The 24,823-nt window shown below is 34.7% G+C and overlaps 1 protein-coding gene across 8 annotated transcripts in view; it reads right to left on the reverse strand.

Moving 5' to 3' along the window:
* Nucleotides 1-24,823, reverse strand: part of LOC140063593 (regulating synaptic membrane exocytosis protein 2-like) — a 185,689-nt gene that overhangs the window by 81,902 nt on the left and 78,964 nt on the right. For all 8 annotated transcript variants that reach the window (XM_072109991.1, XM_072109990.1, XM_072109995.1 and 5 more), the window contains 3 exons: nucleotides 22,646-22,853; nucleotides 17,613-17,736; nucleotides 9,378-9,439 (listed from right to left, as the gene is read on the reverse strand). In XM_072109991.1, coding sequence (XP_071966092.1) covers nucleotides 9,378-9,439; nucleotides 17,613-17,736; nucleotides 22,646-22,853 — 394 coding nt within the window. The remainder of the gene's footprint in view (nucleotides 1-9,377; nucleotides 9,440-17,612; nucleotides 17,737-22,645; nucleotides 22,854-24,823) is intronic.

Raw genomic sequence — 24,823 nt, forward strand, 5'->3', positions numbered from 1 at the left:
AGCCTATTTGGTTGATAAACCTTCAGCATATCATTGATGTAAGTCAGCTCCTGATCATGTAGTAACTTATACTTTATGCGCGCCTGCACCGGTAGCCAATGGAGCTCCTTCAAAATAGGTGTAATGTGCTCATATTTACTGGTTTTCGTAATAATTCGCGCTGCCGTATTCTGGACTTTTTGTAATTTATTGATAGTTGTAGTCGGCAGACCATAAAATAAGGCGTTACAATAGTCCATACGTGAGATCACCAGCAACTGTATTAATGATTTTGTGGCATCATATGTTACGTTACATGACGTCGAATATGAGAGATGTTACGTAAGTGCATATAACACTGCCTCGAGATGGATTGTAGGCCTACATGTGAATCCATAATAAGATGTTTATCGAATATTACTCCGAGGTCTCTCACAGTCGACGTTGGTTTTAGAACTATGTTTCCGACATTCACGTCCAAATTTATACTGGTCTAATTTTCTGTGATGAAAAGAGTATCACTTCCGATTTTCCGTCATTTAATTTCATGTCATCCATACCAATGACATCCAAAACTCATTTTGCCATCGAAATTAGAGCAGATTGTATTTCTGACTCTGAAAAGAAACGTACATTTGCGTATCATCTGCATACAAATGGTAGCCAAGCCCATGTCGCCGAACGATGTCTCCAATGGGCTTTGTGTACATCGAATAAAACTTTGGTCCAAGGACCGATCCTTGCGGCACTATATAAGAGGAAGTGGATTTGAACGCGCATTAATAATGGACACTGACTTATAACGATCCTTCAGATAGGATGCAATCCATACTAGGGCATTTCCACGTACTCCCGACATGATGACAAAGCCGTTGAAGTAGTGTCTGATGGTCGATCGTATCAAAGGAGGCCGAAAGGTCAAGTAGTATAAGTGCAGAAGTGTAACCCTTGTCTAGAGACGCGATAATGTCACTCTGGACCTTCAGAAGGGCAGTCTCTATTGAGTGAAATTTCCTGTATGCCGACTGATTGCACTCATGAACGCCATTATTTATTACAATATGTTCTTCTAGGCTTGCGTCTAGAATTTTCGACATGAATGGCAAGTTAGATACAGGTCTATAGTTCTTGAGAGTCTCTGGATCTAGGTTACGTTTCTTTATGAGAGGTCTAAGAAGGGCATGTTTAAAATCACATGGAACGTAACCCGTATGTAGTGATGCATTGACAATAGCTGTTATCAAAGGGAGAAGTTCCTCAAGGCACTCCCTCAGAAGCTATGTCGGTAGAGGATCTAATTCACATGACTTACTCTTTGATTTTAGGATGATTGTTCGCACTTTGTCTAGAGAAACCATCATATATTCCAGTAAGGGTGTTGCATCAAATGTCGCCTCTCCAGGATCTCTCTCTTGAGCATTAACTATGTCTTTTGACTAATTTTCATGAAAAATGAGGCACTCGTGTATAAGACCACCCAATAATTTAAAGATCTACAGTGTGTTCCGTAACACATTATTTTGCATTTGGCGACGTCCATAAAAGATGAAACCTTTTATAAATATTATATTATAAATACAATTTCTTCAATATTTTCCTGATACAATTATTATTAGGTGATCATTTAGAATAAAATGATCACCTATTGTTATTTTTCTGTACACTATTTTGTGTAACTAATATCTCAAAAAGTTAAATGTCAATGATCACAAAAATTTCACAATATCTTTCAAATACTGTAACCTAGTCCTAATAAGCTTTTCAGCGTGATCACGTCATTTATACGCCATTTTGTGAAATCACATTATATATCATATCTCCATAATTAATTACCACATATTAATGAAATTCACTACATGTAAACTTCAGGTCAAGGGTAAAAATATTAGCAAATAAAAACGCACACGCACGTAGGATCATGCGCGTGAAATCGCGCGTTAAAAATTTAAAAAGCTAAAAATAAGTTTTAATCAATTTAGAGCATGAATTAGGCCATTTGCGTGTTTCAAAAAATTACTGCGCAAAAATACGTTTTTGCGCGCGATACTTAAAAAACGTAAAAATACAGATTTTTTGTACAAATCGCATTGTACTCACCATCCTTATTAGTACATTCACCAAATTTGAGTTTGTTCCGACTTAAAATAACGCTATACGAGCAGGTTAAAATTGACAAAATGCGCCAATTAATTGAATCAAAGTGTTGAAAATGGTGAAAAATAAGGCATTTTTAAAATGAAAATAATTCTTCAGAATGCACGATGACCCCCAATTTTTTTAACTTATTCTGAAAGCCATTGAGTTGTAGATATAAATTCATGTACACATTTCACGTACAAAATGTTGTGACATCATCAAATGGCCACTTGAATTTAAAAATTAGGTTTTTTTCTCTTTCGTCATAGATTATCAAATTCAACAGAGCGCATCTCGGTTGTTTTGTGCCCGATTTTCGCTAAAATCTTAGTATATGATTGCTCAATTAATTATCTTTCTCATGAGTTGTCATTCATTTTGATGATGTCATCATGCTTAAAAACTTGAATAACATAGGTCGTGTAATTTCACCTGCAGCGTATATTTGAATATTTCACAGCTCTTCAGAATAAAAGGTGACCTTGATGATTATAATTTATTCTGAAAGCTGCTGAAATGTAGATATGAATTCATATAAAAATTAAGCCTATCGGATGTTGTGACGTTATAATATGGCCAGTTGAAGTTAAAAAGTAGTTTTTAAATTTCTTTAGTCAAATTTATACAAATTTCAAAGATCGCGCATTGCGCTTCTACATGCGAAATTCTCTTCCAATTCTATTATTTATTTGCTCAATTCATTATCTTTCGGAATTGTCATCTTCGAGTTTATTTTGATAATTCCATCATACCTAAAAATTAGAACATGATGTGTGTCCCATAATTTCACCTATGCTACACTGTATATAGATATACAGTATATACTGTACATATTGTATATGGCATGTAATAGGCACAACTCAGCACTATAAGCATTTAATAGGATGGCATACATCAACATTTTCCAATTGTATGTTAACATACGTGCATGTTTATTAATGTCAACAAAATGATCACCTATAATTCGTCAATTCGAATTAAATTCTAGTTAGTGTATTGTTTTTGATTGAATTAATAAAAAAATTGTATTGAAGAAAATTCTCTGAATAAACTAATTTGAACAATGCTAAAATGTTTATTATGAAATTGTGTTGTGCAATCGCTGTAAGATGACCCTCAGTAATTTTCTGCAAAATACATCTATACAAAATTATATTTCACACATTCGGCCGGCCAGATGATGAATAACTACATATTGGATTTGATTCTTCCCTGTTTTGGAACAGCTTTTGATACAATTCTTGCGTACATTATGATAAACAGAAAACACTTGTTACTGTTTGTTGCTTTTAATTTTTATATAAAAACCATGGTTTGGTGAATTAAAATAAATCCCTTCTTTCTTGATACATATTACAGTAATAATGTCGATTACAAAATTGATAGTCAAGGAAATGGCTTAGCCAAAAAATGTTATTATATTTGATGCATTCGATAATTAAATGTTATTAATCAATTAACATCTTAATACCATTTATGATTTATTCGGCTTCTTTATATCCAATGTAATTTCCATCAGTGCTTAAAGGAAAGTCCTTTCTGATTTTGTTTACAATGCAGGCTGGGATGACTCGTCGTGTGGCTGTACCGAGGTGGTCATGCACCCAGTAGGTAAACTGCCTGTACGCCTGAATGCGACATGTTTTGTTCGGGATCGGGTCAACGATGCTGTCTCGCTTAATGTCTGTTCGGGCAACAAGTGCAGTTCTAACTACTGCAGGATGTAAACACACAAATTTGAATTAAAAATGGTCTAAAATGCATGCCATTTCGTTTTTTAATCCCATGTTCATCTTCACTTGTACTTTTCAATTTTGTGACAACAAAGGCATTCCGCAGCAGTGTCCATCAATTCACACCATCTGCATTATCACCATTCCTTGTTTACTTTCCACCATTCTATATCTTCTACTTCATGTGTGATGACTATATTATCCAAACCTTCTATTTCCTCCACATCTCTTCTTCTCTATCTTCTTGTTCTGGGTTCTAATAGACACGTTTCGCGCTCGCGAGGTCACCGTCAGTTTGACCTTTTAGTGGGTATACAATGGTAAACAAACACAGCGAGAGGTATGTTAAAGCATGGGAGAACTGAGAGATGATCATCTTAAAAAGCAATCGTCAAAACTAGCCTTTTGATGGAATGGCATGGTAAGGATGTTATTTATTTTCTAAACTTATGTTTTATATTCACTGTAGAATTATTTGGGCATTTGGTTCAGAATCATCGACTTTATTTATGTATTGTCATTTTTGGTTTGACATGACACATATATGTTACGGTGCATTTAATACATGTTAACTGTTGATTTTATTTACAAATGTTGTGTAAATATATTAATTATTATCTTTCATTCTTCTTCATGCTCCTATTGCATCTTCCATGTATTATGTGATATTCTTCGGCGCTTAAACAGACACCCAAGCCTCCTAGGCCTAGTAGACAAAGTACCGCATCAGGCAACGCCACCGGTCGGGCGGAGAGACACGAGCACATCGTGGACGTACCTTTCCTTGAAAAATTTCCAAGATTTTGCGCCACTATCCTTCGGAGCCGACGCAAACCACTCAGCAAGTGTTTGAAAATTAAAAACAGGAATATTATTCAGTAATTTTGTGTAGTTAAATTCACGATTTATCCAACATATACAACATTTATGATGCACCTTGCAACAAAAGCACTCGGCAGTCGCCATTTCGCTATGCTTCAACACGCACTAGGCGAGAGGTGTTCGGTTTGTTTACAAATCTATACCTACTATTTCTGATTGGTCGCGAGCGCGAAACGTGTCTATTGATAAGGTTGTAATCCGCGATTCATTTTAATTTTTTTTATCCAAGCTAGACACATATGTTTGCATATCCATGCAATGGCCGGCCGGCAGTCTCACAGTTGGATGATTTTTTTGGTCAAACCAATGACGTCACAACCTCGTTTTCATGTTAAACATGGTGGCTCATAGAAAATCCGCGGTTTATTTGAAAAATCTATACTTCAAAGTCGATTTTACTCTAAACAACAACAACATTTTTTTTTTATATGAATTATATCTACAATACACATTTTAAAAGAAATAATACTGCATTCCTTTAAGACATAAAATAGAGAGAGTGCGCAATATTCTAACGTATGACGTGCACGTGGAGTTTGTCGTGCGGATAACAACTCGTCAAAGTGACGAGTTAAAATCTAGTCTACCATTGTATTTGCTCAGAGAAGCTAGTATGTCCAAATGAGTTAATACTCTTAGTTTTAGTATTATAAATGACTTTCTAAGATGATCCCTTGAACTTCTTATTTTACACTTTGATGATTACAATTGATGAGTTCCAATCATATTCATCAATGTATGAATAATTTATGTTAATCATTTCCTGCTATCATTTTTATTTATAAGTAATTCTTTCCATTAATGATTTTAATATTAGCACAACAATAGAAGTTTGGATTACACTTAAAATACTGTATTCTGTTCACATATTATGTACTAGACTATCATCAATTTTGCGTTGTAATCTTATTTATCAATGAATGAATAATTTCTGTTAATTAATTCATGCTTAAATGTCTTAAGCAATTCTTTGAATTAAGAATTTAAATATTAGCACAACCAGAGCAGAGAGAGATTACACATTGTAGACAGGTTCCATTTATCAAAAAAACTGCCTAGAAAATGATTTATTTTTGGGTAGAAGCTGGGATCCACCTGTTTTGGGGATATTTTGACCTCACTGATTACAAATTTGGCCATCTAAGCCCTAATTTGCATAATTAAAAATGGCGGCCATTTTCCATAACCGGCCATTTTTCATAACCACCCTATATGTTGAAAACTGCTAGTCACAATTAATTAATTATGGTGTCAAAATGTTTTAAATATGTTTTTATATTCACTCTAATGGCAAATTTTGTATAAAAAAAATGGATGCAAGTCCTATTTCTGACATTTTGACCTTGATTTATCATATCTCGGCAACAAATAATTGCAGAGACATGAAATAGGGCTCATATTGTTCAGAAACTATACATTCATATTTATTCTAATGACATGCTTTTACACATAATGGCCGACTTTAAAAACTATTGACCCTTGAACTATTAATAAAATTCTGTAACCCTGAAAATATTGGTCTTATGAAATTATTTTTTGTTTCAAATTGTTTAGAACAGACTATCTAGTCTATAATGGCACATTTTGTCCAAGAATGGCCGATAGTATGGTTATTAAACCCTTTATTTGCAGTCAAATTGCAATATGCTAATTGTTAAATTTCAGAGCAGATACAGTATGTTTAGACCAGTGAAATTATAATAGTAATAGAATGAAATTATTAAACAATAAGAGACGAGCTAGACATCCAAACCTGATTCAAGTTTTCTCAATACAACAGATAGACTCTCACAAAGTACTGTATTTTTGATGTACGAGACAGTCCTTGAAAAACCAAACTAGGCATATCATGTGAAAAAAAAATATTTTTAGCATAAAAGAGTTAAATTGACTTGAACAGATATCTCAATTCTTGGTGAAATGGTTTTTCTTACTTAATTAGTAGCTTTAGTTGGTATACTAGCTCGCTATTATAATGGGTCTGTGTAATTTAGTTTAAAGTTCACCAGTTTGGTATAACGCCCCCTATTTTTTATTTTTTTTAAAAATTTAATATATTTTAAAACCATCATCAAACGATGGTTTGCACATTTTCATAGTGAAAATAGTACGTCAGAGCACATCGTCAGCTTGATCGCATTCCACCAAGCAGGTACGTCGATATCCTAGCGTTACCAACGATCAATCACAGTTAAAGCCCCATTCCCTACGTTTTTTAGATCTAATTTAAGATCACAGACTATATTTAATGTAAAAATAATACTATATGGTCCTATTGCGATAACTTTTTTCGTCTTTAAACGGTTAAAAATGTAAAAAATAAATCGATTTTAATAATTATAGCGGCCCGCTATAAATCCCAAAATGCATTGCGCGCGGATTGATATTTTTGTTTTTCACCTGTAATTCACCCACTTTTCGATCGATCGTGAAGCCAAAACAAATGGAAGACTCCTATCTTTTCAGCGAAAATACCGGGTTTTCCCGAATTTGTATCAACGGAGTCTGGCAAAAATAGAAAGACAATTAATGCAGCAACTATACAACGTCAGGCTAGGTATATAGCTAGCGTACGATGTTCGTACGTTACCGATGTTTACCAGCTAGGCCTACAAAACTAAGCCTAGCTAGGCTAGGCCTGAGACCGTCCACGAGAGGTCGATCGCCGCGAGCTACTTAGGTAGTGCATTGTTTCTCACTTTTTATCATAATTTACCATAAAACGTACATTTAAGACAAGGAATGACATGGTTTAATGTTTTTAAAGTGATATATATGTATTATTTTCCAAAAACGTCCAAAATTGCAGGGAAGGGGTCTTTAAGTGTAAAAGGAGTGAGTTGATAAAACCCATGTGGAAGCTTGGTCGCGTTCCACTACGCAGGTCAGCATCCTTTGTGATCGTCACTCCCGTATTGTAGAGTAGCGGTACCTCCGACGATCACTCACAGTCAATGAATAGAGTTGATGAAGCCACATGGTCAGTTTTCACAAAGTGCTACTATACTACGTGCCCATTTATTAAGTACAATAAAAAAAAAGGCTAGGACTATAGTGCTTATGAAAATTATCCTGTTAGGCCTATATTTTATTAAAATATTAACAATGCTGCAGCATTTCATGACCGTTGTTTTATTTGCTGTTCCGTCGATCATTCTCATAAACAAATCGCGATAACAAAAGAGTTGCAGGTGTTTTTAGATGTAAATTTAGATGTAAAGTACAGGCAAGTTGTTAGCTTGCTTTGGTACCCTAGGTAAGTATCAGCTGCATGTTCCACATGTCGTAATTTTCAAGCTTTAGAGTGTTATGGTAAATGACATTATGAGATGTTTGTAAATCTTTTTAAATGACTTACAATGCGCTGGAACGCCAACATTTCCAAGGCCCTTCAGCCCCTCGACCCCGGTTGGGGTTTGTTCGCTTCGCTTACAAAGCTATACGCCCCCCTATTTCAATATCCTAGATCCGCCCCCTGGTAGTGCCTATGAAATGTTCTCGCTCTATTTTGTTAAAATGTATTACTATTAAAATAATAACAATGCTGTAGCATTTCTTGACCCTTGTTAATTTTATTTGCACTCTCATCTAAACAAAAGACAAAAGAGTTGCAGCTTGTTGTTTTTTTTTTCAAATCACTTAAGTTGAGAATAAATAACGGTATTGATGATCAAGCTGGACTGCTAAGTTGTTTGTGAGTTTTAGAGTGTATTGGAAAATGACAGTATGAGATGTTTGTACATCATTTTAAATGACTTAAAATGCGCTAGAATGTCAAAATTTCCAGGGGGCGAAGACCTCCCCTACTTCAAAATCCTAGATCTTCCCCTAAAGAGAGAGTTTCCTGATTTTGTTAATGTTCCTCAGGCCAACAGAATTGACCACATCATCAGTCTGTGCAAGGCTGTCAAACAAATTGATAGCCTTGGTCTGTGTCCCTTATCACTGTCAATATTATTATTACCTCCACCAAGAAGGTATATTCTTGTCTGATCATTTACTTGTTTTTCAGGACCAGGATGTGAATTCTGGGCCACTGTCGGATGATGGCCAAATTGTAACCTTTTTTGGTCACAAACTACATAATAAACATAATGTATTAGATAAGAGAACTCCCTGTTTGACCTCACTTTAGTTCAGTACTTTAAACAAAATTTAAATATAAAGACATATTGTTTTGTTAAACTTTATTGTTGAATATGCGATTTTAATGTTAAATATTAGTTATTCACTTTGACCAAATGAATCTAAAAAAAAAAAAATTAAAAAAACTTTCAAATTCAAAGCAAAAAATAGTCAAATTTAATGCCAGCCAATGGGTTTTTGATTGAATTAAACTATTTTGTCTATTTAAATTGAAACATAATAACATTATTATTTCTTCCCCTACTATTCAAAGTGGGTTTTTATTAATCTTCATTTTTCATGTTTTTTTTGTGACAATACATCTTTTAGTATTAAATGTTTAATTTTGGTAGTGATAGCCCTTGGCAGAGGTAGTAAGCTGGTATTGCTCTTGTTATAGAATACATCAACTCAGTGGATGTAGGAAGAAACAAGTCTCTACATTTGTGCAATTATTTTAATGTAATCTATTTGATTTACATAATTCAAAAAAGAAAATTTTTGAAAAAAAAAGTAACTCACTTTGACTTGAACGTTTATTCATAGTTTGGTGATTCTTCTCGGTTGCAGATCTTCCATCACTCCTAAAATGTTAAATGTTCAGAAACATCAACAATTTTGGAACAAATTTTCTGCATTTGGAATATTCTATAACATTTAAATATATAAGCATATATTCTAAACCACCCGGTGATATTCTGAAATTTAATTAATTAATTTAAAACGATAAGATGAGGAAATCTGTGAGAATGAGAAAAAAGTCGCCGCAACCGAGACTTGAACCCGGACCTTCTGCCTGATATGCAGCTGTCCTAACCATTAGACCACTGTAGCTTTCATGGTATTGTTCAAACTCGATTGGATAGCGACTCTATAACACTCTTTGCGTGGTACGGCGGAACAGCACTAGTCCCTCAATTGTACGCACGCGCACCAGAGATCAAATTGATACGCCTTCATCTTTCAGTATTTTATTCACAAAGCAGGATCTCCGTAGAGATACTTTCATATATATAAACACAACAGGCAAAGAACATTAATTCTAAACCGCCCGGTGATATACTGAACGTTTTGATTTAGCTTTATATATATATATATAAAAGCTCTGCTAACTTTTCTGGCTGTTTTACTTATCGTTTTGATTTAGCTTTTTGCTTTTTTTTCTCCATTGAGATCCAGCCACTGATACCTACAGCATTGTAATTTGCAATTGGATTTAGAATTAATGTTCTTTGCCTGATTTGTTTATATATATATATACACATCTTTACATTGTTTTCGCGCCGCGGCTTCAGCCAGCCATGTCCCAAGAGGACATACTAATTAAGAAGCTCTATCATCGCGGTAGCTATAGTTCTAAGGCCGACAGTTTTGAGAATTTGTAAACTCGACTATAATTTATATATCCTAGCTGCTGGACCCAAAAAACATCTGGGAAAAAAAGAGTCTATGAGGGCTCACGGTTGAACGATTTTAGATTCTCGGCCTTTGATTGGTTGACACGAATCAACAGACTGCTGAAGAATTTTCTCACTTGTACCACTGTGAAGTCACGTTGTCTCTAAAAGGTATTCAGTTGCATGCCTAGAGGTTGAGGTCACACACACACACACGCACACAGCACATTAAAGTTCAAAATTGACCATTTTTAAATGCCATTTTTTAATTAGTAGACTAAAATTTGTTGGCAAATAATACATTGTTGAAAAGGTACACATGTCTTCTTTCAAATGCTGTTGAAAATTAGCAGAAGTATTAATTATTCAATGAAATACAACCAGATTACTAACACCCACAAAAATGGGCATGATGTGATTTATAATTAAATAGCTATGTTAGATTTTGTGTATTTTTGCGATTAACCAACATATTTTTTTATTTTTTTACACGTTTCCATGGTAACAAAAACAAATTTTCTATAAATATTAATATATCTGATGAAAGAACAATGATTCCTTTTAAAATGTCGAGCGGAAGCAGAAATATTTCTTGTTTAAACTGCAGTGTATAAACAAAGATTTTTATTTTTATATAAATTAGACCAATAAAAGATGAATTGAATTATTCATTATTATTTCAGAAATCCTTTATTGTATTGCTTTATTAATCCTTCTAGCTTGATTGCTGATCGGCGATTACGACACACATGACTCGGTTATGGTGACTCGATACCACGTCCAGCCGGCGTGAGCCTACAGTACACAGTAGGTATTTTTCATTGTATGGAGTGAGTGCACAATCTGTTTGGGCTTCAACCTATTCTCACTCCTGATTGGTGACTGAATATATATTATTATGAACTTGGAGAAAAGTAGGCCTGTTATAAAACAAACTAGATTTGAACACTTGAACGAGTTAGTTATCCGCAAAACAGCGCTTCATTATAATAGATTTAAATTAGGCTTTTTTTTGTTCATAAATTCACATTGAATTTGCATTTTTAAGCGCATGGTTTTTTAAGTTTAACGTGCATGTGCATCATTATTCTGCAATTAAAGTTCATAAAAAAACACAGAGGGGTATAAAGAACAAAAAGCATTTGCAAAAACAGCCTTTCTATGCTATGTGCAAGCTGTGATTGACAATGTTGAAATGCTAAAAATGTCCTGAAACATATACCGTACTGACGCGGGTATAAGCCCATACTCGGGTATAAGCGCCCACCCCCCACTTTTGACTAATTTTTATGCAAAATGAGGCACTCGGGTATAAGCCCACCCATTAATTCGACGATCTTGGTGCCGTAATATATTATTTTGTAACAAAATACATACTCTATAAAAGTCTAAAAGTAAGCAGTTGACAGCTCTAAACATCGTAAATCAGACCTATTAACGATGTAAAGGTGATTGAACCCAAATACGGTAATACACACGGTCCTTATTTACCAATTTCTTTTCTGTAGTCTGTACGCTTGAGCGAGTATGACGACACGACATTCACTAGACTGTATTGTGCGCGTCAAGCACCCAGATACGCGCCACAAAATCAAGGGACCACCTCGGAACTAAACGATTTACAGGAAAAGAAAGGTACTCGCTATCGTTATCATTTCAACTTGATCGTTTTCAAACGATCGTCATTGAACTGTTAACGATCAACGACGATAGCGTCGAATAACGTCGACAGGAAGGCTTTAGTTTCCGTCCACTATAGTGATAAAACAAGAATTATACTTCTCGACTTTTTAACGGACCAATTTTAAGAATTGTGCATCGTTTAATATCAGATAATGCTTGTACAATTGATGTTCTATTTAATAAATTAATAAAATAATGATTTATTATCAATTTCTGTTGTATTTTGAAGCGCGTTTTGTAAGCAGCTGCGTGATGTGTGCAATGCGCGATTGCACGCAATGCACACATCTTTGGCGCGGGTGGTACATCGTGCGTTGTTTCGTGGTCGGAGTGGAGAGTAGTCTACCAATTTAATCATGCCTCCAAAAAGAAAATGCTGGACTGTCGCCGAAAAGGTGAACATTATCCGTTGGCATAGAAACCATGGCAATAATCAAACGGCTACGGCAAAGAATTTTGGTGTTGATAGAAAGGGGATACGTGAATGGGACCGGAATTTTGAAAATCTACTGATTTTGAGTGATGGACCGAAGACCAAGAAGATGAAGAAAGTACATCCTGGCGGTGAACTAAAAAGTGATGAACTCGACCATGAACTTTTACTTTATCTCGATGAAGAACGGGAAAATGGTCGTGCCGTGAACAACATAATGTTGAAAAACAAGGCGAGGGAAATTGCCAACAATCTTCGTATAGACGATTTTAACGCGTCCAATGGGTGGTTGACTAGGTGGAAAAGGCGTAATAACGTCGCAATGCGTCGCTCTACAAATGAATCACAAAGATTACAGGGAACAATTGATGGCATTCCGCAGATGTGTAATTCATCGACGCCAGGAACACAACTACCCATTACGACATATCATAAATATGGACCAGACGATGGTAAGATTTGATATGCCTTTTAATTATACAAATAATATCCGTGGTGAAAAAACCATTAGAGTGGCAACTACCGGTGGAAGAAAACGGGGCTTTACGGTATCGCTTGCAGCTACTGCTGATGGAACTAAATTGCCAGCATGCATTTATTTCAAAGAAAGAAATGGAGTAATTCCACCACGAGTTGCTGCGACCCTACAAATGCCCAGAAACGTCAAAGTAGCAGCTACACCAAATGGTTGGATGAGAAGTCCAGAAATTCACCAGTGGTTAAGAAACCGACTTGATTATTTGCGTAATTTTGATCAAAGAGAGCCGTTATTATTAATCTGGGACCGCTACAACCCACACACATCGGTGGACACACGTGCAGTTATGGATGAAATTAACATAAACTCCGTGTTAATTCCTGCTGGTTGTACATTCATTGCGCAACCGATGGATGTGAGCATAAATTTGCCATTTAAGAAAAAGCTACGCGAGCTGTGGTCAAATTGGATGGTCACTCACGATGACCGAACGCCTGCTGGTAATTTAAGAATGGCATCACGACAGAAAGTGATTGACTGGGTCGGTATCGCCTGGAATTCGATTGGGCAAGAAATCGTGACGCGTTCGTTCCTCAGACGTGGTATTTCCAATGCACTCGATGGATCAGAGGACGACCAGGCAAGAGACGAAATACCACATCCTGAAGAAAATGATCAACTTGAGGATGAACTTGCAGGGATTGTTTTTGACGACGACGACGGAGAATCAACAGATGGAGAAGAATTTGATGGATTTGACATCGAAAGTGATGACGATATTTGAATGTTTTCGTTCCTGAAATTAAAGACACCTTCCCTACAATTTGTGACGTTTTGTAAAAATAATACATTACATTACTTTAAAAACATTAAACCAGGTCATTCCTTGTGTTAAATGTACGTTTTATGGTAAATTATGATAAAAAGTGAGAAACAATGAACTACCTAGGTAGCTCGCAGCGACTGACCTCTTGTGGACGGTCTTTAGGCCTAGCCTAGCTAGGCTTAGTTTTGTAGGCCTAGCTGGTAAACATTGGTAACGTACGAACATCGTACACTAGCTACATATACCTAGCCTGACGTTCTATAGTTGCTGCATTAATTTTCGCTGAATAGTTAGGAGTCTTCCATTTGTTTTGGCCCCACGATCGATCGAAAAGTGGGTGAATTACATTAGAAAAACAGAAATATCAATCCGCGCGCAATGCATTTTGTGATTTATAGCGGGCCGCTATAATTTAGAATCGAAATATTTTTCAGATTTGTAACAATTTAAAGACAAAAAAAGTTATCGCAATAGGACCATATAGTATTATTTTTAGATTAAATATAGTTTGTGATCTTAAAATAGATCTAAAAAACGTAGGAAAGGTGTCTTTAATATCGATGTTTGAATTTGTTATGTTTGTTTTCTATTGAAATTAAAAACAGTTCACAGTTTGCAGTTAAAATTCAGTTGTCTTTGTTTTTTTTAACATGTAGTTCAGACTCTATGGTTACCATAACGAACATACATCAAAGTGATTCATGCTAATTTTGGCAACGCTTTTAAATTGTATCTGCTGTCTATTGTAATTCAACCGAAATACAAATCTTACTTATTATTTCTTTTCTGTATGCTGTAGTTTAACAACATTTCATTAGCCTACTAGTACCGATAAGACTAGACTTTATTGCGCGCGTCTAGCATCCACCGCAGATTAAACGATACACCGCATTCCAAAATCAAGGGACCTCGGAAACATTAATGATGGGTGTCAGCAGGCGGTACTGCAAACGCACATTGCTAATTTCGGCAACGCTTTGTGTTTAATACAGTACTCTTTTACTCTACGAGCCGGACGCGCACCAAAACCGATATTCTTTCTCTACAATCGATCATGCTGGGTGTGCAATTGGCTATAAATAGATCGTGGGAAAAAATGCGTGCATGGAAACACTCTGTACCGTTGCCCCGCTTTACCGTTTCCACGCGTACGATTTATTTTTATAAACTTATTGTTATTAAAATCAACTGGTAACCCGCCGCCTGCGACGTATGTTTTGTTTTAGAAGCTGACCCTTCGGCGCAATGTAGGCCGTATGCCTTGAACGTTGTTACTCGCTAACAGGTGATTAAAACACGGTTAGATGATACATTATAATGACATTTCATTGTAAAATAATATCTTAGAAATCCACTAATTTATGTGCTGTTTTTAACGATCTGCATTTTTGAATCCTCGGGTATAAGCCCACCCCCCAAACTTGACGTGATTTCATGTTCAAGGGGGGTGGGCTTATACCCGCGTCAGTACGGTAGTTAATAATTTTGTGCATTTTAAAATTTTAAATGCACGTGCGTGGGTACTTTTTTTTACCAAGTTTCAATACAAAATAACTTTTGGCTTTTAATCTATAAGTCATTGAAATTCAAAAAATCTCGCGAGTCATGTTGCGCAACTCTGACGTCATTTAAAAATAGGAAAAAAACTACACGTAAATGTTGATATGTTGACAAAGTTATGAAATGTTATTTTTACACGTTTTATAGAAAAGCAACGGTCAAAAAAGAGTGGAAAAAAAGAAGATTAAGATTTAAACTTGTCAATTTGACGAGTTAGTAATCCGCACAACAAATGCCACATGCACGTCATACATTGAAATATTGCACACAGAAAAGATTATGGCATTATGACATGAAAAATATGTTATGTTGTTAGTGTAGAATTCTGTCTATTTTGTGTCATATAGTATATACAGCATAATTGTGCTGAAATTATGAGACGCACCTTTTATGCCAATTTTTTACATGATGACATCATCAAAATGATAGCAATTTCGGAAGAAAATAATCTGAGCAACAACATATTAACATGTTGAAAAATTAAAAAACGTCGAATATAGATGCGCCTTCTTTTAAATGTGATGAACTATGATGCAAATCTGACTTTTTTTTATTCAACTGGCCATATGATGACGTCACAACATCTGATTGGCAACATTTTTACATGAATTCGTATCTACAATTTTATCTTCCAGAACATGAGTATCACTTTTTATTCTAAAGAGCTATAATAGATTGAAATTTACTGTAAAGATGAAAATTAGTAACCCACATTGTTAAAATATTTTGACATGATAACGTCATAAAAAATAAAAGGTTTGTAACTCATGCGAAAGATAATTGATTGACCTAGACAATATTGAAATCTTGCTAAATAGAATACGGATAAGCGAGATGCGCTCTATTAAATGTGATAAGCTATGATGAAAGAGACAAAATCCTATATTTTATATTCGCATGGCCATATGATGACGTCACAACATCCGAGAGATAAAAATTTTGCATGAATTCATATTTACAACTTATCTGCTTGCATAATAAGTTCACAAAATTGGGGGGTCACCTTTGATCCTGAAGAGCTATAAAAGATTTTAATATTTTGTAATTTTTCAACTAAAACGCGCGCAAATTGTCTAATTCAATGTGTTCGTATGGTGTGATTTGAAATGAAAATGGTATAAATTATTTTTCAATTACTAGGAAAAGCTGGAAAAATATAATTCAAAAGAAAAAAAACATATTTTTTATACTCCATGCGCACCGTACGCATAAAAAAGGTCGCGCGTGTGGGAATTTCTGACATACGCTAAATGTCATGCGTCGTGTAGAAAGTTGATAAGAAATTAATTTGGTGTGCGCGTAACGTTGTTTTAAACATGCCATTTTAAATCCACAGAAAGTTTTCCCCTGAAATTTTCACAATGTTTCAATAAAAAATAACTCTTGGTTTTCGGAGGACATAGTCATTAATAAGCTGTTTCATAGCGGTATAGCTTTAGTATCCAAGGCCGACAGTTTTGTGAATTTGCAAACTCTACTACAATTTATAGGTCCCAGCTGCTGGACCCAAAAAACGTCTGGGAAAAGAGAGTCTATGAGGGCTCACGGTTGAACGATTTTGGATTCTTGCCCTTTGATTGGTTGGCGCAAATCAACAGATTGTGGAAGAATTTTCACTTGTACCAACTTGAAGTCACATTGTCTCTAGAGGGTATTCTTCTTGCATGCCTACAGTTCCGGTTGACAGGCTACAGCATATTAAAGCTCAAAATTGACCATTTTTAAATGCCATTTTTGAAATAGTAGATTAATGTTTGTTGGCAAATAATACATTGTTGGAAAGGTGCACATGTCTTCTTTCAAATGCTGTGTATACAATTAACTAGTGAAAAAATGGGCATGTGATTCATAATTAAAGAACTATCTGTGATTTGTATGTATCTTTGCGATTAAAGGACATATTTTTAATAATTAATCATAAATTAATCAAAAGAACAATGATTAATTTTAAAATGTTGAGCGGCGTATTTTGTAAGAAATATTTCTATAATCTATGATCAATCATTGAAATTCATAAAATCGTCAGGTTGCGCAACTCTGACGTGCACAACTTATGCTAATATATTGACAAAGTTATGAAATTTTATGTTTACACATTTCAGAGATACACAAGACAAAATAATAGGGGTGAATTGGAAAGAAAAAGAATATAAATCAGGACAATTACAAGGAATTATCTGGTGAGTGCGGATAACTAAAAAGAAGGGGAAAAAAAGTTTTGATCAATATGCCTTGATCGTCCTCATCAAAGCATATTGATCGAAATGTTGAGAAACTCAACAGTTCTTTTCAGAACTAATATACGTTGTGTACTGCAAAATTTATATCAACATTTGATTTTGCCATATTACGACTACTGAATAATTTTAGTTAAACTTACCCCATTGCTCTGGCTACTACAAGTTGGACTTGAGGTTCTCGCTTAGATCTGTTAATGATGTCATGAACTTCACTAAAATCTTTACCCTGTAAAGGTTGTCCATTCCATTCTAATACTTCATCCCCTTTTTAATTGATTAAAAAACATAATAATTGATTAAAAAACATAATAATTTATTATATATCATTTTACACTTCTACTTCTACTCACTTCTACTTCTACTCACAACGTCCCCTTTCAATGTTAACCACAAATTCTTTTTATATTTTTTTTTTCTGGTACAAATACTTGATAGCATACTTCTTATAATAATTTAGCTCTTGGCTCTTTCTATTTTATTATTGTAAGTGAAAACTTATTATTAGGCTTAGCTTGTTAGCCTTGCTCGGGTTGGCAGCTGCATTTTCCTCCAATAGAATTACATGACTGTTCTCAATAAATATTGGTGGGTCGGCTGATCGTTAACAAAAATTAACTAAATTGGGTGTGTTCACTATTTATGAACCTATTAAACACATGCTTTGACCACTGTGTAGTCAAAATATTTATTTAGTTAAATCCTTAAATTGATAATCGCATATTCTGTAATAACATGACTGATGTAATATTCAGTGACGTACTAAACGCATGTGATTTAATGTGTTGGGAAAGAGCTTGCTGTTTATAATGCATTTCATTATCAACTGTTTAACCACCTGATTCACGGTGCTGTTCACGTACATCGGCGACGTGTAAATGCAAACATTTTGATCACCGAATAGCTTTTGTCGACATAGCGATCGGTGGCTAGCGTGCCTAAGATAAAAAGTACCTATTTTCCGGCAAATTACAACTAGCAAACATTTGAATTTTAAATTGACTAAATTAGGATTTGGCGAAAGAAAATGTTAGGCCTTTCACCATTTCACCTTGGTTTCTGACTGGGTTACCCCTATTAAGAGAACAATTTGAATATGGGTTCTAATGTATTCGAGCACGGCCTACCATCTAGTAAAAGAAATGAATGTAAACTAAAATTTGATGGATACACACTGTACAGTAGTGGTAAATTGGATTGCTGTGGTATCATTGCGAATAGGATCAATCCTGTTGTTATATGCTACATGGATATTATAAAGAAATAAAAAAGTCCATCTGGGGTCTGGATATAAATATAATTACAAAGATTTTTCCTTTTCATTTTCATGTAAATTGCAACATGTCATGCTCGAATATGTTTCAGAGTCTTTGGAAGTTAAATTTCTAATGTATTTTTTAGGAGTTGACCATTTCGTTTTTGCGTAATTAATCGTTGATAATGCAGCTAGCAGCTGCGAGAGAAGATGTGACATAACATGATAACGTGACCTTTACAACTAAGGTCCTTTTTTGTCGATCGCAGAGTGAGGAGAACCACCTAACTACTGAAAAAATAATAAACTGATTCTGATTTCTATTATTTTTATATGAATTTTTATGTTTGTACCTACTAATATTAATATACTGAATTAAATAAGACCAATCTCAATCACGCATATTTTCACATGGATTTAGAAAAAAAATAGTTTTATCATGGAGTAAACCAAAATACTTGACAAATTGCAAATAATAATCGCAATCAAGCATTTCTAAATGGCAATGGCAATTGTGGTGTTCAACAAGGAACAACTTTGGGATCAATAATTTTTTAGGTCATGTTGAACTATTCTATTAAATCTAATAAAAGTAAACGTATGAACATTTGTAACCAGATGCTTAATATTGACAAGGACGAGGTAAAGCTCATTGACACTCTTAAAGACCTACGCATTTTTTTTACCTAATTTAAAAGGCCATTTGATGGTCCCTGGACCCTATTTGACATATTCTATGGCTCAGACCTTTTGTATGCTTAACAACAATGCTTAACAAATCTTCATGGGCTCCCGGACTAGGTCCTTGTTGTTGCTTATTCTAAGCTGGTTTTAGGTTTAGAGAAATTTTATAGCGAACAATGTTTGGCGGTCACCAACAATCCAGTACATTGTGTTGTTGTTTTTAGGCTTGTATACTCGAAGTCTGTTTGATTTTAGGGATATAGTTATTGAGACCACGCCGCACGGTAGGGTTGATACTGTGTGGGCTGGCATTTATTTTATTACTAGTGCCTTAATTATCATCATATTGGTTATTTTAACCTGTGTGTTTGTTTAATAGAAACTATATCAGAAAGTGATTTTGACGAGGAATTTTTAGATAGCATGTCCATTGTGGTGGTAGCTCAGCTATCAGAGGAGCATTTGAGAACCAAATGGGTCACACCACACATGTTTCTACACCAAATGATTCAGAGAATATTAAATGGGTTTCCACGTTTAATCAGGATGAGGTAGAGACATATTTTTTAGCTTGAGAAAATTGTCAATAGATTATAGTGGCCTGCTAAACACTGGACTGTGCTGTTACAAAGGTATGTTCTGTAGCATTCATAAATGTTGTCAATCTGAGTAAAGTTTGATTCTTAAGATACACAGGGGTGTCACAATCGCTGATTAGAATCGGCATTGTTATTTTCGGACAAGTCTTCTGCTGGAGCAAGTGTGCTCATTCAAGGTGTTGTAGGGGTTATGAAGAAGAAGTCCCACTTCATGTAATTCGGATTGAAACCGTATTGTCACACACTGTCCAGGCTGAACAGCATCCAAAAGTGAGTGTGTGATTTCAGTCCGAAAATTCTCAATTGGTCTAGGTTATTGGAAAAGCAGATTAAAGATCCTGATTTCTATTGTCTGTTTGTTATTATATAAAGGATGACATATATGCGTAAGTGGAGGCCACCAGATAGTCCGAGTAGTGATGTTTGGATGAGATTCACCAGATAGTTATTCCTAGTGGATACAGTTATTATTATTACTGCACATGATGATCCTCGTTCAGGTCATTTAGGTGTCAATAACAATGAAGCGTTCTTCTACGGAAACATTAGCTTTGATGTCAGCGTTAAATTACTTTGAATTATATCTTGGATCTACTCCATTTCCAATTGTAGTTTGGACTCACCATAAATAAATAAAAAATACTCATTAGACAAGAACCAACGCTTATTGAGATAGAGTTTAGCAGTTCAAGAAATGAATCTGGAAATTCATCATATTAGAGGAAAAGACAATGTTGTCGAGTTTAGATATAAAAAAGATTTTAAAAGTTTTGTGTTTATGTGTTTATTTAAATATAATATGTTAATTGTGATAGAGTGATGCATTAAAGGCATATACGGATTTAAAGTCACTTGAAATTTTAAAGAAGCAGTTGAAGCAAAATTATATCAACAACCTGTGCAAATAATTATAGGAAAAGATTTAAGACATTATAGTAAACAGTTATAAGTTTAATCATATCAAACTTTCTTTAAGTGGGGAAGTGAGCCCTCTAGAGGAAAAGAGGAGAGATGATTAAAGATGGACGACAACTACAACATGTTTTGTTATATTATTATTGTTGGTTTCAGCCTAACAAGCAAGCCATTAACTACCTAAATTTAGGTTTCAAAAAACCTAAAGTTTTAAGTTGTTTTCCAACTTATTGGTCAGAAAATTTAGCATGTATTTTGTCGATGTGAAATGTGTTTTATTTAGAACATATTGTGTAAATATGTATTGCGCTACCTTGCAATCTCTCCAGGTATGCTACAATAATGGTTTAAGAATGTTGTTGCAAAGGCCTCGACATTAGTGCCAGCTTCATGTTTACGGAATGTAGAATTCCTTCTTTTTATGAATTGTTAAGAGTGGCTCAATTCAAGTGAAAATGTATTAGTCTCAACAAGGCAACGTCTTATATAAGTCAAGATGCTCTTCAGGTGGAATGCAATCCTGAGATGACTAATTAGTCTTGTTTCTTATTTTTAATTCATTTATATGTAATTTGACTTTCTATGGACCAGAGATTCCGAAATAAAAGATTGAATCAATTAATTATTTTTATTATAAAAAGATAAATTCTATTTTCAAAAGGCGAATGAAATTATTTGTACCATTGCATGAATACAAACATTTATTCTTTGTTTTATAATACACCTACCGTACCTATTTATGTCAACAACCGAAACAAAGGCCTAGTTAGTGTAAAAGCAAAAGAGATACAAAACCCAATGATTCCACTTGTATAATTGTTCCCAGAGTAATCAAAATCATACAAACGATCTGAAGCTAATTTTAAATTTTTTTTTGGTATGTATAGTAAATTAGTACTGTACATTCACTCTACAAAAATGTTTACTTGAGTGCCATTTCTGTAATGCAAAACAAATAATAGGTGGCGCTATTGAATTTCACACTAAGATGTAGCGTTCACAGTTGGCCATGAGACTTTTTTTTCTTACGCAAAAGGAAAAAAATAATGAATTGGATGGTGAGAATATGTCATGAGAAAGATAGAGCAGTCAATTTTTCATTGAATGAATATTCCTCCATTCAACAAATACAAAACATTCATTATTTGTTTTTATAACACACCTACTTATTCAATTTATCCATCGTAAATCATTGACGAATGCTGAGCCAGGAAGCTAGGCCATTAAAAAAAGCAGCTCCAACTGGATGCATTAGAGTAGAACAGTTATAGATGAATGAAAAGTTGATTTTTTAACATGATCAGTCAATATCATCATGTGCAAATCAAATTGCAAGAATACAATCAGATAAAATAATAAGAATATCCTGGAATTAATAGCGCCTAATGTTGTAAAATCTCTAAGCGCTGAATATTATTACCCCAGTCAATTTTTTGAATCAAACACGTATGGAAACATACTCCCATAATGCAGCTAGTAATCAGCGCAAAGTTGTGTCTTGATCTAACCGGGTACCCATTTATACACCTGGGTGGAGAGAGGCAAATGTAAGTAAAGTATCTTGCCTAAAGATACAAGAGTTGGGTTCGAACCTCAATCTCACAATCGGTAGTCGAATGTCCAACACACGCCACACGCCCTTTGTGTTATAATGCCATCTATTAATTTATTTCTGTTATAATAGTGAATAATACATTTTTACGGCGCAATAAAAACAAATTACCTTCTTTTAACTGACCAACTGTATCTGCAATGCTGCCTTGTCTAATCTTTGAAATAAAAGGACCTAACTTTCCACGATCTCTACCAACTTTTAATCCCAAAATTGCACTAGAATCTTCTTTTAAGCTTCCATCTGACTGGCCTTTTTTCAAGATCATTCGACCAATAAGTCGGTGATTATCAATATCACGCTGCCACGTAACTGGGTGCTGAAATAATAACAATTATTGATAACCAAATACTTAATATAATTAATTGCTAAATTAATATAAAAAAACATACAACATAAACTTTACTACATCACTAAAATTACCAACAATTTAGCACCAAACCTCACATAGATTTCATATGACATGATTTTGTTATCCACGTTATTGCACCCCATGTAACGTACATGTCTACCAATCGCGGTAACCGTTCACCAAGTTAGATTGGTGAACAAATTTGCTGAAAATGTTGTTACCGTTGCCAAATTGATGAATGTAATTTGCCTTCACTGAACCACAGACTGGGAACTGAAACCAGTAATGTGATTACCGAATACGCGATTGTCAATTCAGGGATGTAACGCTTCTACTACACAGTCAGTGATCGAGATCAAGATGTGTTTATTAGGATCCTAAATAGTGAACTTTTCCATAATTAATGGACTCTACAAATTTATGTTTAATGGTTGGATCTACCAAGAGCATATTCCTTGCTCTCTTCCTCGACCAACAAAATATTCGCGAAATGTGTTGAACTCATGAACTCAATTGTTAGTTGGTTGTCCGCTGTTCAGGCATAGTGAAAAAAAATACATCAGTACCGATTGGGTTCAGTCATATAGTTTGACAGAAAAATTAATAAAAATGAAAAAAATATTTATTGATTGTATGTACTTCGGTCTAATACGATCTATGGTCAGCCTATATCCATCACTGCTGAGACTGACCGGGCCACACATACTATCCAATTGAGTGAAAAAACATGCAAGATGCTGATGTGGGAAGGTGGTATTGTGTTTCACGACATGTGACCCAAACAATCTAGGTAAACTTTGTATACGATCTTCTGTCTGCAGCCCTTCTGCAATCGACTGAACGTTGTACACAGTATTGAATATGACCTTGTTGTTGACATCCTTTCATCAACAGACTGAATGTTTCGAGTTCACTCGATCTTGCTTCTTCTACTACTACTTTTCATGTTTTACTGTCAGTAGTGCATGGTGATGTGCAGATCAGAGAGTTTTTTCGATTATCCCGATTTTTAATGCAGATCCCTGCCTCACTGAAAATTGGTTATTTTTTTGTCTAGGCAAGCTAGGCCTATCCTAGTGATTTTGCATAGAAAATAACTGAAATTAAAAATGTTCCCAAACAAACATGTTATTTCACAATTAACACTCCTGGCAACATTTCTTAGACCTTTGTTTCACAAATTAACAGCCATCTATCAACTGCAAAGCCAATCACACATGTGACATTATATTGTTGTATTGATGTCACATGTAACAATATGTGTCAATATAGGTGGAAAAAGGACTGAACTTAAAAAAGAATTTTTAAATGCAAATGTCAGTGAAACACTTGTTTAGTGGAGGAAAACAACAAACAATAACAAAATTATTGTAGGCCTAGATTGCTACGCTATACCACTCTGGAAAGTTGTCTGACATTACCCATTGTGTATTACTGACTGAACAATTCTAGACGCGACAAGTTTGTTGTTAGTTTATAAATTATCGGAAAATATTTGAATACATAATATCAGGCCGGATCCGAATGGCAAAAATATAAATTTCCAACAATGAATTAGACTAGAGGGACGATGTTCCACCGGCGAACTAGCTACACTTCTAATAAATAAAGTAAAAACTAGATGTTCAGTTGATCATAATATCATTCTTGTTTATAAAAATAACACTCGACTTCGTGTATGAAAAGGGCAAAATGAAATCACATGTTTTTACGCTCGACTTCAGTATCGGTCGTTTTAACACAACGCTGTTTACAAATAGAAAAATATCGAAGAAATACTACTGTATGTAATGTTGACCGTGTGTATTTCGCTCTTGACTACACAGTACAGTATCGGAAGCCATGTCCACAGCGACAATGGAGATACAAAATAAAATAAGCAAAAAGCTAAATCAAAACGATAAAGTAAAACAGCCAGAAAAAGTAGCAGAGCTTTC

This window comes from Antedon mediterranea, chromosome 1, assembly GCF_964355755.1.
Source record: "Antedon mediterranea chromosome 1, ecAntMedi1.1, whole genome shotgun sequence".
Classification (NCBI taxonomy): Eukaryota; Metazoa; Echinodermata; class Crinoidea; order Comatulida; family Antedonidae; genus Antedon; species Antedon mediterranea.